Source organism: Hipposideros armiger, unplaced genomic scaffold, assembly GCF_001890085.2.
Source record: "Hipposideros armiger isolate ML-2016 unplaced genomic scaffold, ASM189008v1 scaffold_3, whole genome shotgun sequence".
Classification (NCBI taxonomy): Eukaryota; Metazoa; Chordata; class Mammalia; order Chiroptera; family Hipposideridae; genus Hipposideros; species Hipposideros armiger.
The window spans coordinates 1856233-1874191 of record NW_017731353.1 but is presented as its reverse complement, the minus strand read 5'-3'; the positions used below and the strand labels follow the sequence as shown (position 1 = coordinate 1874191).

At 46.4% G+C, this 17959-nt stretch overlaps 1 protein-coding gene across 4 annotated transcripts in view; it reads right to left on the bottom strand.

Annotated features, from left to right (window-relative positions):
* GARNL3 (GTPase activating Rap/RanGAP domain like 3) overlaps positions 1-17959 on the bottom strand; it is a 132130-nt gene that overhangs the window by 30541 nt on the left and 83630 nt on the right. For all 4 annotated transcript variants that reach the window (XM_019636485.1, XM_019636476.1, XM_019636502.1 and 1 more), the window contains 9 exons: positions 15294-15357; positions 13263-13289; positions 11059-11134; positions 10265-10363; positions 8221-8324; positions 5494-5602; positions 3871-3916; positions 2473-2579; positions 479-594 (listed from right to left, as the gene is read on the bottom strand). In XM_019636485.1, coding sequence (XP_019492030.1) covers positions 479-594; positions 2473-2579; positions 3871-3916; positions 5494-5602; positions 8221-8324; positions 10265-10363; positions 11059-11134; positions 13263-13289; positions 15294-15357 — 748 coding nt within the window. The remainder of the gene's footprint in view (positions 1-478; positions 595-2472; positions 2580-3870; positions 3917-5493; positions 5603-8220; positions 8325-10264; positions 10364-11058; positions 11135-13262; positions 13290-15293; positions 15358-17959) is intronic.

The window sequence follows — 17959 nt, the reverse complement described above, 5'->3', positions numbered from 1 at the left end:
CAAAGTGGATTTTCATGAAGTGTAAATGCTTTGTTTTAGTGCCTGGTTATGGGGCTGGCCAGGAAATCTCCAGGAGACCCCAAAAAGCACCCAGCCTCTCTCCACAACACCCACTTTTGCCTGTCCACCAGTTCTGTGGCACTGGTAATGCTGAGTGGTACCGCAGAGGACAGCCCCCCACCCCCCCAGAAGCACTCTCCAATGTGCCAGGGGTTCCTGATTGACATCATGCCCCCGCCTGCTCCTCGATTTCCACAGGCCCTGGCTTTATGAAAATCAGGCTCCTGTGTATGGACAGTCAACATCCCTCCTTGTTGTGGTTACAAGAAGAGGACACCAGCCATAGTGGCCACAGTCCTGTCTTGACGGCAAGAATCGGGGCGACGCCTATGCTCTTCTAGCCAGGACCCATCGCTAGGACTTGTGTTCTCAACTCAGACCCCATGAGAAGGAAAGAGGGCCGTGGACCCAGGATTACCTTATACAGATCTGGCATCAAATCCTGGTATAAAGATCGAATCAACATATCCAGAGTACGTCGGCGTTTCTGGGCAAATGTTGGGGTTTCCAAAGTGGCTTTTTCGCCATTAATTACTAAAATAAATCAAGTTTTAAAGGGAGTTACAAATGTTAATATTAACAAGGAAACTCCTTACAGCAAACACTATCCACTTTGCTAATACTGGTATTACCATAGGTATTACCCTTCCCTTATAGAAGAACACTTTAAAACTCTCTACATTTCCCTATGGAAGTCGATAGTCCATAGGTATGTCTATCTTACCTTTCCTGTTGGACTGCAAGCTTCCTGAGCAGAGGGTATGTCTAATTACTTAATGACTTAGCATATGCCCAACCTGCCCCCATCTACCATTCTACCCATTCCATCCATCCACTTGCCCGTCTGTTCACCGATCCATCCATCTACCCATCCACTTATTCACCCATCCATCCACCCACCTCTATCCATCCATCCCTCCACCCATCTGTTGTTCATCCATCTGCTCCCCATATATTCATCCATCCACCCATCCATCCATCCACCCATTTATCCATGCTTCCACCCATCCAACACGGGCCAAACCACCAGGATGCCATTCAAATGGGATTAAATATATATATATTTTCTGCATATTGCTAGAAAAAATAACAATTGCTTAAGTGGAGTACTCAGATTCTTAGCCTAAAGTTCCTTCTGGGAAAGGTGCTGGTGGTCTGGCAGAGTACTGGCACTAAGAGTCAACAAAGTGGAATGTTCGGTTACACAGCAGAGCACAGCACAGAAAGTGTACAATAGCAGTTAGGAGCTCGAAGTCAAGACAGTTATGGGTTTGAATCCCAGCTGTGCTGCTATCTGTGCATTTTAAAGCAAACTATTTTGCTTCTTGGGGCCTCAATTTTCTACCTTGCAAAATGGATACAACCGTATTTCCTTATAAGGGTCATTGTACGTTTTTAAATGATGTGCGAGGCACATCAAACTAAATAAACTAGCTATTATTAACTATTACTCTTCTCATAGAAGCCAAAGGAAGGACAGTGTCCATTGACTGAAAAATGAATTTCTTGGGGAGAGGCAATTTCCTAGATGGCATCTGTGTTCTGGGGGCAAGCTGGGTTTATTTGTGGCAAGACATATCTTCAGGAATTTAAACTATGCACATCTATTATTGTCTCTAGCATGTGTAATATTTTCTCTCATGGGAATTTTTTGGTTGAGGATATTTCCTCCTTAGTAGCCCAGGAACATCCATTTTAAATGACTTGTTTTGGCTGAATCAAGGGCAAAAATCAGAATTTCCGCTGAAACGCCATTTCCTGTTATCTTGGTGTTTCCCACCTGGCCCACTTCCTCCCTGCTGCTACATCCACTTTGCAATTCAAGAGACCTTCCGGCTTCTCCCTTCTCCCTCCTGGTCTTTCCTGGCTGGGCTCTGTTTCTTGAACACGCCTCTTCATAACCTTTAGCCTCACCTTCTCCCACTATGGCTGCTCTGCAAATCTTCCACTGTAGATGAGCTGAGCCCTTCATTTCCTTTCACCCCAAGCCTCTGAGGGTGCTGCAGAAGGTCACTCTGTTGACTGGCTCCACTGAAATCAATGGATTCCACTACTAGTGTCCTTCGTGTTGCTGAGTGATCGCTAATCCATGGTTAAAGGACTACATGCCTGGAGTGGTCCCGTGCCTGCGACAGGCACGCCACAAAGACTGCTTACCTCCTGAGCCCCAGATTTCGAGACCCTTTCTTGAAGGTAAGTAGGATGGTAGGTACAGATAAGGACACACAGGAAAACTGACACAACACTCCCAGAAAACTAGACACGTTTCAAGTGAAGAATTGACAGGGCATGCAATGGAATTCATGCCATTTAAATGATGATATTTTCTTATACAGCATCCTGGGAGAATGTGAAGACATGTATTCTGACGCAGAATTTTTGAAATGCAAGACATTTCAAAAGAGAACTTACGCTTCACTAGCAAAAAGTCCCTGAATTCCTGGTGGTCTGTGAACACCGGCGGGGGTGGCAAGGGCGGGCCAAAGAGCGGCACACTCTCTTCTGAAAAGATTTTCAGCCTACATGGAGAACGTTCCAGAGTTACTTGGTTTTTCCTCAGAGACCACCAATAGTTGGAACCTTAAATGTGTCCAGTTGCCTATGTGATGTGTTAGGAATATTCATCCCACAGGAGGCGCATTCTCTGGGCTGCCAGAGCCCCTGCCACCATGCAGTCTCCTATGTGCTTTAAGGCAGAGACCAAGTCTCCCTGTGTCCTTCTTGGGTCCAACCCACCAGCCGTGGGCAAGGTGGGGCATCCCAGGAATGGCAGTGAAGGCCACCACCGAGCACCCACTGTGTACCCGGCAGCATTCTCGGTATGTCGAGATGGCAGTGAGACTGATACTGCCCAGGTGGTATCATTACCTTCATTCTACAGATGAGGCCTGAGGCTTGAAGAAGAGAAACACCCTTTTCAAAGCCTCAAAGTTAGTGACAGAGTTGGGATCCCAGCCCAAATCTACTTGGCTCAAAGTTCATGCCCCTTTTACAACATCATGACACCTCTTAACAGATTCGTTTTTGAGAACAGAAGGATAAACAGAAAGGATGGAGCCCAGAAAAGGGGGTACTCTGGTCAAGATCAAAAACATCAACTTTGTGCCCACTGAAGAGTCCAATAAAATTCCAAACTACCTCCGACCCTGGGGCTGCTGCACAGAGCAATGCTATACGGAAAAGTTTTTCCAAAAGAGATGGCGGCCTTGAAGAAAGTTCTCTAAGATGAGGACACATCAAACGAATCAAGAAATATCTCTATCGGGCCGGCTGAGTGGCGCGATGGTTAAGAACTCGCTTGGGATGCCAGAGGGCCCCGGTTCGGATCCCACATATGAGGGCCAGTGACACTGCCCTCCACAGCTAAGATGCTGAACAACAGCTCAACCTGGAGCTGGACTGCCATGAGTCGCCGGCGACGGCGTGGGCTGCAGTCCCTGTGGCAGTGGGTTGCCATGGGCTACCGTGTGTGGCCAGCAGCCAGCGTGAGCGGCCAGCAGCCGCAGTGAGCGGCCGTCCAAAAAAAAGCCGGCGACTGATCTGCCTCACCCAGGAAGAGCGCAATGATGGTGCCAACTTGGGCCAGTGAAGCAATGTCCTCCACAACTAGGCTGAAGAACAAAAGGGCAGCAACTTGTCTGTTCCCCTTCCCCCAATTCCCCAGCACTGTTCCCATCCCCACAATTCCCCAATAAAAATCTTAAAAAAAAAAAAAAAGAAATATCTCTATCAAGAGCCTTATAAAATGAATGCCAAATTAACAAGTAAACATGAGAATTAGAACAAGCAATCGAGATAGTCATTGCTTACCTGTAATTGTCATTTTGTTGGTCATACCTCACTAAGGCAAAAATATCTGTGGTGACGGTTAAGGAAATTAATCAACAACCCGATGCTCAGTCAATGGCTTGTGCTTTGAAAACTCCTCGGGCAGAATCATCCTAGACCTGCCCTTGGTGATCAGGGCACCTGTTACCCTTAGGCTGAGATGAAACCTGGATTTTGAAAGAGACAGCCCAGGAAGACATCGGCTCAACCTCTGTGTGCTCATCCTTTGGGGAAAGTGCTAAATCTCCAAATCAGTCAGAAAAGCAATATAAATGAAGCTATTAAAAAAACTAAGCAGCTAACCAAGCAAAAAGAGCAATCCCCCTGCCTGGAAATACAAACATCCCAACAGGAAATGAGTCATAGGTTTCATCTCACACATTAGGAAGAGAAAAGCAATTTACGTGTTTCTACAGTATGCCTTCCCTCTGTCTCCTGGCTTTGGTAGACCAAACAAACCAAAACAAACCAATGCGACTGCGGGTGGCCTCTGAGTAGAATCAACTTTTCTTGTGTCAGGCATGCTGGGTTAAAACGGTTCCACACCTCCAGCCAACTTTTCTTTCTTTCTCCCACTCCTCCTCCCCTATCATCTTTCAGCCCCCCGCTTTCCTTAGCAAGGGCTCAAAAGCCATAGATTCCTCAAAGTGTTTGGGAGCAAAAGCAACTCTTACTAATGCGTAGGTGTTTTCTGCCCTGCCCTCAAGGAAGAAATCTGCCAGTGTTCAACTTTTAAAAACTTCCATGCTATATTGTTAGGTTTAATGAACAAGTGAACGTATGGACAGCAGCCTACTTCCCGAAGCAATGAATCACAAGGGTCCTGTCTCCCAACCTTTTTATTCGAGTCTCCAGGGACCATGAACAACTAGACCAGACTTCATTCTGAAAATGCCTATTATTAATAGTTGCCTTTTTCTGATTATGCACAACCAGTAGAGGCACCACCTTTGGTTTTAACTGTCATGGCGTGTGACCCAGAGCAACGTTGGGATGGCCACGCCCACGTCCCATACCCGTCTGACTGAGCTGAGCTTGGATGTTACAGAGAACTTTAGTAGAACCTGCCGGCAATATGAGCTAAATAGGGACTAGAGGAAGCTGAGCAGAAGCAAGTAAAAATATGACTAATTCTATGATTCCTCAAATCTCAAGAGAAGGCAGTGCCACAGCTATTACTAGGGCTTAGAATCAACAAAGAAACATTATTTTGGCTTTTCATCTTTACTGGCAGCTTTTATAACTAAAGCAAATTTCTCAGTGGATTTACTACCTATGTTCTAATTCTTTTCTTATTGATGGATGGTAGGAAGTTTCCCTCATTTCATAGACTACCTGAAGAAAGGGAGGATATTTCTGAAATCAAGAATTCTCTGGGAATTAATCCATCCATTCAATGGATGGAGAGAGAAGAGGGATCAATGCTGAGGGAAAAAAAAAATCCCCAAAGGGGTTTTTGAAGAGAAAAACATCTAAGAGTCCAGCAACGCAAAACAATTATAACATGCAAGTCAATTATAACTTTTGGCTTGATGGTCCTTCTAAGCCCAGTGAGGCTGACCGATAGCTCGCTAAGCCGGAGCGTTTCACAAAGGGCCAGGATACGCGTAAAATGGGAACGGATCATGGAAGGCTTAAAGGCGGGAGAAGGCTCTTCTCCTTCCTGGAACACGATGGTGACGATATCGTTTCCGATGTGGCGCTTCCTTTCCACCTGGAGGTAATAAGCATAAATATCATCATTGAGAACGTCACTCAAACGGGGCACGTCCACACAGTTAACACCCTAACACAGCACGACCAAGCACAGCGATCACAGAGCCCCGAACTTCAGTCACCTTTGACTTCTTGCCTCCCCTATTTTACCAGCCGTCTGTCTCCTGGCTCTCCGATCCATCGCCGCTGCCCCTCTCCCAGTTCAGGCCCACGTTTCCGCTTGTCCATCCTTACGGAAGCCTCCTGACTAGCCTACTTGCCTCCGTTCCCTCCCTTTTTGCTGCTCTGATCATGTTCACCTTTACTCCTACTTTAGCTCCTTAGCTTCACATTCAAGGCCCCCAAATAAGAGGCATTACATTAGAATTCCTTGCGGATGGGGCTCAAACATGTATATTTTTAGAAGTGCCTTAGCCAGTTCTGAAGCATATACTCAGTGAAAACGATGGCCCTGTCTAATCTAACCCCGGTTGACCTTTCCAAAAGGACCACCTAGACTTGTGGTCAGCAAACATTTTTTTTCTGTAAAGGGCCAGAAAATATTTTTGGCTGTGTAGATCATATTATCTCTTTGTGACCATGCAGCTCTACCCTTGCAGTTGAAAAGCAGCTATGGACAACATGTGAATGAGCGGGCAGATCTGTGTTCTAGTAACACACTTTATTTAACAAAACAGGCAGTACCTGGGTTTGGCCCATTGAGTCTGGCTGGAGATGTAAATTTTGGTATCACTGGAATATAAAAGCTATTTAAAGCCACGAGACTGGATGAGATCATCAAGGGAGTGAATAAGTGTAGAAAGAAAAGAGAAGAGGACCAAGAACTGAGCTGGGGGCGTGGCAATGCACAAAATGTGCTCAAGGTTACAGAGTTCGTTCATGGCAGAGCTAGAGGATTTGGCTCAGATCTGGCTGATCAGAGAGCCTTTCATCCAGTACTAGATGCTGCTGTCAGGGTGTGGAATGCTGGGACCAGAAGGTGTTAGTGGTGCTGGACATCCCGGGATGTGGGGAAGAAACAGAGGCTGCAGAGAGGCAAACCTCAACACACCCTCCCTTTATGGTTTGGTAGGTGATGGAGAGAGGGGGGAGATGGAAGAAGTTATTGTAATACCGGAACCTACACAATCTTTGTGAGTCTGTTTCTTTATATCAGGTTTGGAATGTGGCTCAGACTGTTCCACTAGTGTTCTGGATGTCAAAAAGCTACCAAGATTATATGAGCCAGACTAGCCTCTGACTTTTTGACTGTTGTCTTAGGCCCCCAAGAGACCACGACAGGTTACAGAGAGAGTTTCCCAGTTGGTGGTCCTTCTCTGCTCCCCCACGGTCAGGCACTATTAAGGTTCACTACCATTCTGCACTTCTTTGTCTCTCTTCCCACCCGCAGCACCTTTCTGGTAATAGAGACTAGTGTATAGCTTTGATTGAGGCTGGTCCCAAGCACCACCTGGGAGCCAGCCAAGATGTTAAGAACACCAGGGCCCATCTGAGAACATTTCCACGCTCCTGGTGAGTGCTGTTACACCTTAATATGCTAACAGCCCCCTCAGAAGATAAAGTTAAAGGCTTTTGAGTTGTGCAAAGGCTGAACTGGTGCATCCATTCTTCCGGCCTCTCTGGCCAGCGCACTCTCTGGCACGGGCCACGGGCAGTGATGGTGGATACACAGGGCTGAAAAGGCTGGAGTTCGGGGAGGAGGAGGATTGTAAGATATTTCAATGAAAGTTTTGTGATGCTATTATTGAGATGTAAGAGGGCAATACAGTTTATAATAATGAGGAAGGCCAGCTTGGTGTCTTTTTTCCACGTGACCCCAAGAGCCTAGAAGCTTCAGCCCCTAGGAGGTGGAGCCTGGTGGCAATCATCCAGGTACCCTCCTTGTAGGCGGTAACTCTCAGCCACTTAAGGGGTCTTCCTGGGCTCAGGCACTTCCTGCGTCCACCTGTCCTTTCCCGAGTTAGTCTCTGAAGGCAGAAAAAACTTACAAGCTCCAGTGGGTCTCCACTGCCTGCAGGACAACCCACCAGCTCCTGATCCAGGTCCCAAACCATCAAACTAGCTCTTCCTGCCCTGCCCTGCCCTGCCATGACCCCAAAGCACCTTTACATTTCACAACTGTAACACCCTGGGATGGGTGAGGAGTGTCTCAGGCAGTTTTTTCCCCAACATGGCCCAGCCCACGCGCCACTCATTAACCTGAAAAACACTTGCCAGCCATTACTCAGGACCCGACTCAATTGATGTTCCGGATAATCTCGTTCTGACAAGACACACTGAGAGAAGTCACAGAGAAAAGGCGACACATCTGCAAAACAGTCTCTCAGAGGTCCATAAAACCACACTCACACACATGCAAACACACACATGTTCACACACAGATTCCCATGCATGCTGTTACCTCTGACCCTTTATTTCTTTGAGGGATAACATCAGTGAGGATCGTTCTTCTTAAGGCCTGTTTAAAGTTCAAATATACAGACTATGCAACATCCCTAAACTGGTGCCTGCCGCTCAGCTCACATGGTAACCTGTGTGCTCTCTAACTCTGTGGAGTCCTAACGATGCCTTCTCCACGGTCAGGCCACGATCTGACATCTATGTGTTCACACGTACCTGCTGTTTGTTCTCTTTGGAGTACGGCAACATGGTGGACACATGAAACATGATCTCGTGCCCTTGGTACACAGTATAAACTGAATGTGTCCCTGTGGTGTCATCTGTAAAACACAAAATGTGCATTTGGTGGGAGCAGAGAATTCTGAGGCCGAGAGGAAACGCTCTCTCTGTGCAGACAGCCAGTCCAGTCCCAAAGGTTATTCTAGATTGCCCACCTAAGGGGAAGCGGCAGCGTGGATCCTGCCCATGTGCAGAGACCCCTCCCGCCCTCTCTAAGTCGCTTGCTGTCTCATTCATGCCTCACCTCCAAGTGGAGGAGGTCATGAGAAGCCCGGGCTATAAACGAGAGTACATTACGATTGCTTGCCTTCTGGTTACCGGGACAAAATGAACACAAGTAGACACGCAAATAATTATCCTGCCCGTACAACAACAACAAAAAAACACTGGCGAAATTCTGTAGCGAAGAAAAGCACGGGCTTTGGAGTTAGTCCTGGATGCCAGTTCTCATCAGCTATGTTCCTTTGGACAAGTCACCTCACCTTTCTCAGAGCCTCAGTTTCTCAATTGGAAACTAGAGATAAAAATTGTATCTAACTCGTAGGGATGTTGACCAGATCCTACGTGTAAAGTACTCGGCAGAAGGCCTGGCCACACCAAGTGTTCAACGGACGGTAGTTATGACGGTAGCAGAGGCTGACAGTCGGCAAGGGGGCGATGAACATGTGCGCATGCCCGGCTTCACCACGTGTGCATGAAGCCTGTTGCGGAGAAGCTGGGGCCCGACACCTGGACTGAGGATCTGTGAACCGACGCCCACGTGGGCTGGCGGAGAGATGAGGCTCCCGGGGGTAAGAGAACCCGGATTCAAAGCCTCTCAAATTTAGGCCACATGAGCCTTGCCTCCCTGCTTGGCTTACCTCAAAGACTGGCTATGAAGAGCAGATGAAACGACAGGAGTAAAAGCACAGGGAAAAACTAGAAATGCTACCCAATTATAAGAGAGCATCAGTGTTTCCAACTAAACTTGTGATCTCACCCCCCTCAGACTCCCAGCCCGACACTGCTTCCCCTCGGATGTTCCCGATCTCACTGCTGGAGCCAGGTGTCCTCTGTGATTTATTGTCCTCTTTATCCCGTGTTCCATCAGCCACGGGTGGATCCTGTCAGTTCTACCTTTAAAACCACTCTGGGCCCCAGGTCTGCTCCTCTCCCATCCACCCTCCCTTCCTCTCCTTCAGCTGAGGCAACAGCCTCTTAACTATCCTCTGGGCCATTCTCCACAGGCAGCCAGCCCCTTCTGCTCAAAGGTACAATCTGATCCTATCACGCCCCTACTGAAAGCCCTTTAATGACATCAATTCCATTTAAAATAAAATCCAAAATTATTCATGTGATTTCCAACTCCCAGCAGGATCACTCTCCCCTTCTCCCTAGTCCCTCTGCCTCCTCCAGTGACACAGGTATTCTCTTAGCTTCTAGAACATATGGTGCTCTTTCCTGCCTCAGGGACTTCTCCAATGTTCTTTGCTTGGAATTCGCTTCTCCCTTCAAGACTCAAATCACTCCCACTCACCACTCCCTCCTGGGAAGCCTTCTCTATCTAATCCCCCAGATTAGTCAAATGCCTCCATGGCATTCTGTACTTTTTCTTCTTAGTTCATCCAAGTACTTGGTACTAAACTATTTGATAATTATCTGTTTAATGTCTGTGTTGCCCGCTAGACTATAAGTTCCTAGAGGGGCAGGGACGACATGGGTTTACCCATTGCTCTATCCTGCAATGCTGAGGTAAGAATTCATGGGTGGACCAGGACTCCCGCCACCCCAAGGGACTGTGAAGGCTGACTTGGTCTGGTCAAGCTCAATGGAGCCACCAAACGTGTCCAGTGACCCTGTGCCAGTCTGGGTGTGATGCTCGAATCCCTCTTATCCTCTTAGCTCATCCCTTCCCCCATCTTGGGTATACATTCAAATACAGATCAGGCTGAAGACAAAAGTTATACAAAGGACAACAGAAGAAATCAATAGGCAAGCTTACTTTTGGTGTCCAGACCGCCGCGGTAGCCGGTCCAGCCCTTTAGAGTGATTGTGTCACCCAGGAGGTTTAAAAATTTTTGAAAAGCGTCACTTCCGATTTCTGTAGGAAGAGGTAAAATGTGGAGGAAGTTACGGTATCAACTTGCCCTCATTTTCTAATTATGCACTGAAGTCACGTGAAAGTTAGCTAGACGCTGCAGACGTGTGCAGCAGGAAAGAATGGAGAAGTCATGCTTCCTCTGTCTGGGGGCCCATGTAGGGGGGTCCACAACTCCCAGGCATCCGAGGCAGGGAAAACTACAGAATTGGACCGACCAACCTTACCCCCACCAGCCTGGGATCAGGGGGGTTTAGTATTGCAAAATGAAAACATTGTTACTGTTTCCATTACTCATCAACAGGCATTTAACATGAAAAGTGCTAAATAATGAGAACGGGGCATCATCTTATAATTCTCCCAACCCGAAAAGCACAGTGAAACATCCTCCTCTGCCACTCAGACTACGTAGAACCAAATTCTTCAGATTCCATGTAATTTTCCAGGGAGCCTGCCTCTCTGGTGCCAGCGCCTGGTACTAATTAGGTGGCTGATAAATATTTATCGAATGGAGAAAGCTGGGCAACATATGCCCTACAAAATTTACCCTGAAAATTTACCCCAACATTTCATAAAACTACGGGCTGTTTCTTGGCAGTAAAGACTCCAACTCAACAGGCAAGTTCAGTTTGGATTGTCAGAACCGCAGCCAGGCAGAGCGGGGTTCCTGTTAGCGGAAAGGGGGTGGGGACACTCACCGTTGCTGAACATCTCATCATCAGTGAGCTGCCCGTCTTTGGCAAAAAGAACCCCAAACTTGAAATTCACAGAGCCCTTACAATAAGACAACAAAAGGTGGTGACTTTCATTTTATCATCAAAGCATACACAGTTATGAGATGGGCTGGTCGTTATTTAGGAAAACTGCCAAGTGACCAGGCTGGACACTGGGGTGTGACTTCCTCCCCTTCATCTCAATGTTGACCAATATTAACACCTGTGGTTTTCAGAAATGTGTATTACTTGTATTTGTTGCCCTTTACAAATCATATATGGAGTTCACGAGTTCAGGAGTGACATGCATGATTCAGACATGGATAATATATAGACAAAAACGTAGCTGTCCCCTCTGCCCGCTCCCTGAGGCATCCCACCCACTGCCCTGTCCAAAGTGACTCCTGCCCACAGTCTGGGGTGCACCCTCTCAGCCCCCTTCTCTGCATTTACATCCCCAGGTTCAGGAATCGCTGACATGTCACTGCCTCAGAGAAACCTTGCCTGTTTGTTCTGTGTGGCGGACCTACTGGACCTGCTCCTTATCCTACGTCAGCTGCCTTGTTATATTAATACTTTTGTCACAGCTCTCGGGTTGTGGCTATTACCATGTTTATGTTTTGTCTGTTTATCTGTTTACTTTGTCTTATCCACCAGATTGTAAACTCCATGAAGAAGGGACCATGTCTTGTTCATCAGTGTATCCCCAATGCCTCAACTAGTACATGGTACGCACATGCTAAGAGCTCAATAAATATTTGTTGAATCAATGAATGACTGAACAAATGAATATACATATAAATCTTTGTTTATGAAAACAATTGGGATTATACTGTAAGGAATGCTTTGTGAATTGCTCCTTTTTTTTCAGTAAATATTAGGTCATGGAAATCTTTTCATGCCAGTAAATAAGGGTCTTTCTTTTTAATGGCATCAAAATATTTCATAGTTCATTCAACCACTACGTAATTCACATCTTCAACCAACAAATATTTAGTCTGCGCCCTCTGTCTGTATGCACTGTTCTAGGTTTTGGGGATCCAACAGTGAACAAAACTGAGTGAGCCCCTGTTCTCATGGTGCTTACATTCTAGTGGGGGCAACAGATAAACAAATACATGAAAATACATGTGCCCAGAAGAAAAACAAAGCGTGTAGAAGGGCAGAGGGTGAGAGGCAGGAGGTGCTAATTTAGGGTGATCAGGGAAGGGTGTGCCCCATGAGGACATCTTGGGAAGAGCATCCCCAGCATGGGCACAGCAGGCTCTTCCTGAGAAAGTGGGAGAATAAGGAAATCACTGCGGATAGTGTGGGGTAGAGGACTGGGGCATGCGGGCCCCAGCAGCCCATGGTAAGCACACTGGGCTCTACTCTGAGTGGGACGGGAGGCCATCACAGTTTTGAGCATAGGGATGACCTGATTTGACATGTTTTGAAAGGACCATTTGGATACTGCATGAAAACTAGAATAGAAAGCAAGCGTGGGAAGCAGGGAGACGAGTTGGAGGCACTGCAAGAGATGATGGGGGTGGTGTCAACAGATTAGCGTGGTCGTGATGGAAGCATTGAGAAATGCTTGAATTAGGGATGCATTTTGAAGAAGTGTCAACAGGATGTACTGATGGATTAGATATAGGGTATTAAGGACTTTTCCAAGTTTGGCCCGAGCAACTGGATGAACGATATTGCCATTTACGGAGAGGCATGGTACATACAAGTTATAATTTACTCACTCAATTGCCTATTTATAATATTTGGGATATTTCTCTATGTTAGTTGTGTACTTAGAAAACCCAATAAGTTTTTTTAAAGTGGGGTAACAGGTGCTAGAAACACACAAATAAATATAGCATTCTGTAAATCAAGTGTGTAATAAAGTGCAAACACCCTATCTTTAATTCAATGAAAATGAAAATCTCATTACCCTGATCACAAGGTTAAAATCTGAATATTTCCAAGCAGATTTAAGCAGCTTGGTTGTTTTTGTATCTTTATAACTAGCTGCGTAGAAAATTTGGAAATATACCTTGAAAAGCCATGTCAGGGAAGTCTTTCAGTGATAACGGACTCACACTGTGCAAATCCAGGTTTGACCGAAAGAAAAGGTTGTGTTCGTGGTGAAGGGAGAAGCACGTTTAAAAATATGGAGGCAGAGCACAGCAGGGACCCCACCTCATAAGATTACTTACCTCTTGCTCTTCAAGAACCAGCAAGTCCTGTCAAACAAAGTTTGAAAAGTTACATCCACGCTTCACGGTGATCATTTCGACTTTTTGTGAAAGCTAAGCTTCAGTTTACTGAAGTTTACACCATCCTCCCCCACCCCCCGCCCCAATCCCCCACCCCACAAAAGTGCTTTTAAAATTCAAATTTAGCTCTGTAGATTTTTATCAAATATCTGGTTGTTTTGGAAAGTCAGAGTATACCAGAGCTTTCTGGAAACACAGATGGTGCACAGCAGTGGGAAGAAATGCACAGGCACCTAGGTTTCTCTGTCCCTTTAAACCTGGCTTGTCATACTTTGCTTCTGGAAAGATTCTGGCCAAGAAAAATGTTTCTACAGCACAGCTGCCAGAAACTGACACTGAACATTTTTAAATAGCATCAGCCGCCTTCCCGCTTGGTGGGAAGATGCCTTCCGCGCAAAGCAATTGGCTTATTTCCGGTTTACTTTTTGGATCCAGCGATCTGCAAGGACGCTTTCCTCTCTTTCTCAAGCCTGCTGCTCAAAGCTTCCTACAGAAAGAAACCTGACTGACAGCTGCCGGGCTGCTGCTGCTAAGTTGCGCACTCATGTGCACACTCACACACGCAGAGGATGGGCAACGCTCGTGAAGAGTTCCTTGTTAAGGGAAAGAAGGTCTAAACACAAGTGAAGGCACAGCATGAAGTGCCTTTTGTTTGGTGAAAAAACAGGCACCGAGTTATGATACAAACAGAAGAGGGTTATAGCTCGTTTTCTTGTCCCCTTTTATTTTATGGTGGAGAGAAAGCAGGTAAGGATGACTGAGCAGAGATGAACGCAGCCAAGGGGGCCTGCTCAGCAGCAAGATGCAGAGAGAAGCATCTTGGGCTCCGTGGGTTTTGGGGCCCAGTGTCTGGGGGTGAGGGGTCACCTCCGGGCTGCAAGAAGGAAAAGACTAAGAATGATAACCTGTACAAATGATGTAATAAAGAAAGGTACACTGCTACTGGCATATTTATAATTCTAATTTCTTTTTAAGTTTGCTATAAAAATTACTTTTAAGCATAGTATGGCTTAAAATTTCACCTCACATACCCATTTTTGCCTCAGTTCCTTCTGGGGTGGAGGCAGGGTACAAATATTATTTTAAAAATTAAATTAAAACAAAAGAGAGGGGAATTCACAACTCTATACCTTTGGGGTTAGCTAAGTTGAGAGCCAGTAGCTTTCTTTTAAACGCTAACTGTATTTTGAAGGTATACAAGCAAAGATAGCTCATCTTCCTATCTATCCGCCTCATACTATTTCGCCAAAATGTAGATTTAAGCTTGACGCTCCTTGGCCGAAAGACTCTGCTGGCTGGTTCTCTGTCCTCCCGGATGGAATCCAACCTGTCACTCTGGTCTCTTCCCTGTCACCTGCCCTGGTGCACCCAACTCCTTGAAGCTCCCTGACACACAGCTGGCACACTGCTAGTGCTGGCCATGTTTCAAGGGGAGAATTTCAGAACAAAATTGATTAGTTTGGTTGACATTTTTCTGATGGATCATACGTCGATCGTGACTCAAGTTTTTTTCTCCCAGTACAGACTGTTCTCCCTGAACAGTAAGTCCTAAGAAAACAGGGTGGCTTTCTGGACACCCTCTGTCCTGTACGGCCCCCAGTAGAGCATCCTACATGAGTCAGTGCTCAAAAAGCACGTGTTGTATTTTACTAATTAAAAAAAAAACATCTCACATCCACACAATTCCACATCACTTGGTAAAAAGATTGGCCTCAAGCCAATAGGGTGCTTCTGAGCACACCCCGTTTTGGTTCACAGATCGAAGACCATGGAGTTCAGTGGGTGTCGGTTGTGCGGTGCCCCAGAATCACTCACAGAACTTCTGAAAAACACAGATTCCTGGCCCCTGCCTCACACCTGGCACATCGGAATCTCTGGTGGGTATCACAGGCTCAGGACCACGGGCAACCTGCGAGTTCTAATCTAGCCCTGTGATCAAATCCAATTATGAATCATGAAGTTCTCTGTTACCTTTTGTATCTCAGGATGAAAAATTTCCCTGGGGCCTTTCTCGAATTTGTCCAGATTCATGGCACTGCAACAGAATGGACAGAGTGAGCCACAGGGTGGTGGCAACTTCAGACAACGTGGGGTCTGTCTCAGTTCCTCAGAGAAGTTAAGTCATAGCTCCTAGAGCATCATGGGAGGGCCTGGCCCACAGGAGACACGGAGGAGGGAGCCAGTGAGTGAATATATGACAGTACCCAGACACCACATGGCAATTTCCTTATAGGACTGGCCCCTCTCCTTTATTATTATTATCATTATTTATCATTATTAGATATTAGATATATTTATCATTATTAGAATGACTCTCATCTAATAAGAGAGGAATTGCAAGCAGCCATTTCAGGAAACCTTGACAATTCTTCATGATCTCACCTTTATTTACTAAAAAAGTGATTCGCTGACATTTACATAGCAATTCATGGTAAAGGAAGATGTAATTAAGGTGACCTGATACACCTTTCTTCCTTTGGCAAGTCCCCTGCCACTTAGGGCAAAAGACCATCCTCAAACAAGGTTGTTCTTTTGTTTTCCTCTGGACTAGCAACGTTCACTTCCTTTAGCTCAAGTCCCTCTAGAGCAGCGGTTCTCAACCTTTCACAGGGGTTGCCTAAGACCATCAGAAAACACATATTTTCGATGGTCTTAGGAACCGAGACACTGCCCCTCTACCCGTCTCCAGGCCCACATGCAGATACGCCCACATACGAGTACCCAGCGACCCCTGTAAAAGGGTCGTTTGACCCCCAAAGGGGTTGCGACCAACAGGTTGAGAACCACTGCTCTAGAGGTAAAACAAAGACATGAACAGGATGGTCTCTAAGGCCCCTTCCAGTAGGGATTCCTATATTTGTAAGTGAAAGGTAAAAATAAGAGCTACTATTTACAGAGTACTTACTTATTCCAGGCACCCTGCTAAATGCTTCCCATGGATTATCTCCTTTAGTTTCTATGAGGGAAGTACTGTTTTATCCCCATTTTAAAGACGAGGAAATTGAGGCTCAGTCCAGGGTAACAAAGCTGTTAAGTAGTAGATAGAGCCAAGCTTTGAACTCAGGCTTATCTGACTCCATAGTATTTATATTTTCATTTCCTTTTAAGTTTTCAAGTTCATGATTGTAACAAATGAAGACAAACTCTTTCCCTCAACTGGCAGTAACTGCAGAAGTTTTCATTTTTCACAACTTTAAAAATATTTGCTTGCTGAAGCTTGCTCTGGCTATGAGTGGCAGGCTGAAATGTGAGGGCCCTACTCATGTAACTAAATGAAATTATCACTAAACGAAGTCCCTTGTCATGAAATATAAAGAAGAAAGGAGCTTGAGGAACTCCGTTTTAGGGGGAAAAATGCACAGAAGTCTTAAGCTACTGTAATTCAAAGTGTTACTTTCAAAGCAAGTTAAGATTTAGAAGCAGCAGGATATTTCTGCGCTTCAAGAGAATACGAGCCTCTTTCCTGATACACTCTCAACTCGGGCTTCAGACGGCTCAGAAGAAAAACCCGAGGCGTACAGCAGGGGCAACCATCTGCAATTTGGAGACCAAATCGAGCTTGACAATGAGATATGTACTTTTTTACTCTCAGTGCCCTTTCACCAGCCAGATGCCGCCCTAGCAATTAGGGTCAAGTCTGCCACTCTAAGGGACACTTCGGCAAGTATGAGTTGCAGCTGAGAGTAAGTCACCAGGCACGGGGATCAGCTTTCATGGTCCCCGTGAGATGGCATTGGGGGTTAATCGCCCAAGCCCTGGTGTCACATGAATCCAGGTTTAAATCCCAGCTCTGCAGCGTCACAAGCTGTGAGATCTTGGTCAAAAATCTCTTCACCTCTCTGAGGCACCGAGTCCTTCTCCGTGGAGTGGAGATAATAATAGAGCTACTTGGTGGAATCGGCTTAAAGATTTACTAAGAGAATGCTTGTAAAGCATTTGGCCCAGTGCCTGACAAACAGACGCTCCTGTGATTGGGATGTGACATCTTAGCCGGTAACAAAGCAACAGGCCCAATGCAGGTGGTGGCATTCCCTAGGGGAGGTTGCCACCCAACATGGGGGAGAGATGACAGGGACAGGAAAAGGTGGGGGCTCGAGGGGGAGCTGAGCACGGAGCACCTAGATGTTCCATTCATTTAACTTTCAGTTGGGTAAAGAATAAGCATATTCTTCCCTGAGAAGCATTAGCTGACATCTGAGTTTCTATTTCAAAGCAGAAACGTGAGGGCCGGCTGAGTGGCTCAGTTGGTTAAGAGTTGGCTTAAGAGCGCAAGCTCTGAGCAACAGGGCCACTGGTTCGATTCCCACATGGGCCAGTGACGCTGAGCCCGAGCTGAGCTGTCACTGAGCTGCCAACAAGTGGCAGGATGGCTCAGCTGGTGTAACAAGATCGCCTGTTCGATGGTGGGCTATGCGTACCCGCAAGTAAGACTGAACTCGGGGCACCTTGAGCTGAGCTGCCGCCCGGATGGCTCAGTGGATAGAGCGTGCGCTCTTAACAAGGCTGCTGGTTCAATCCCGCATGGGATGGTGGCTATGCCCACCTGCAACTAAGATTGAACACAGCACCTTGAGCTTAGAGGTCACGAGCTGCTGACGGGAAGCCAGATGGCAACTGGCGCCCTCCACAACTAAGAC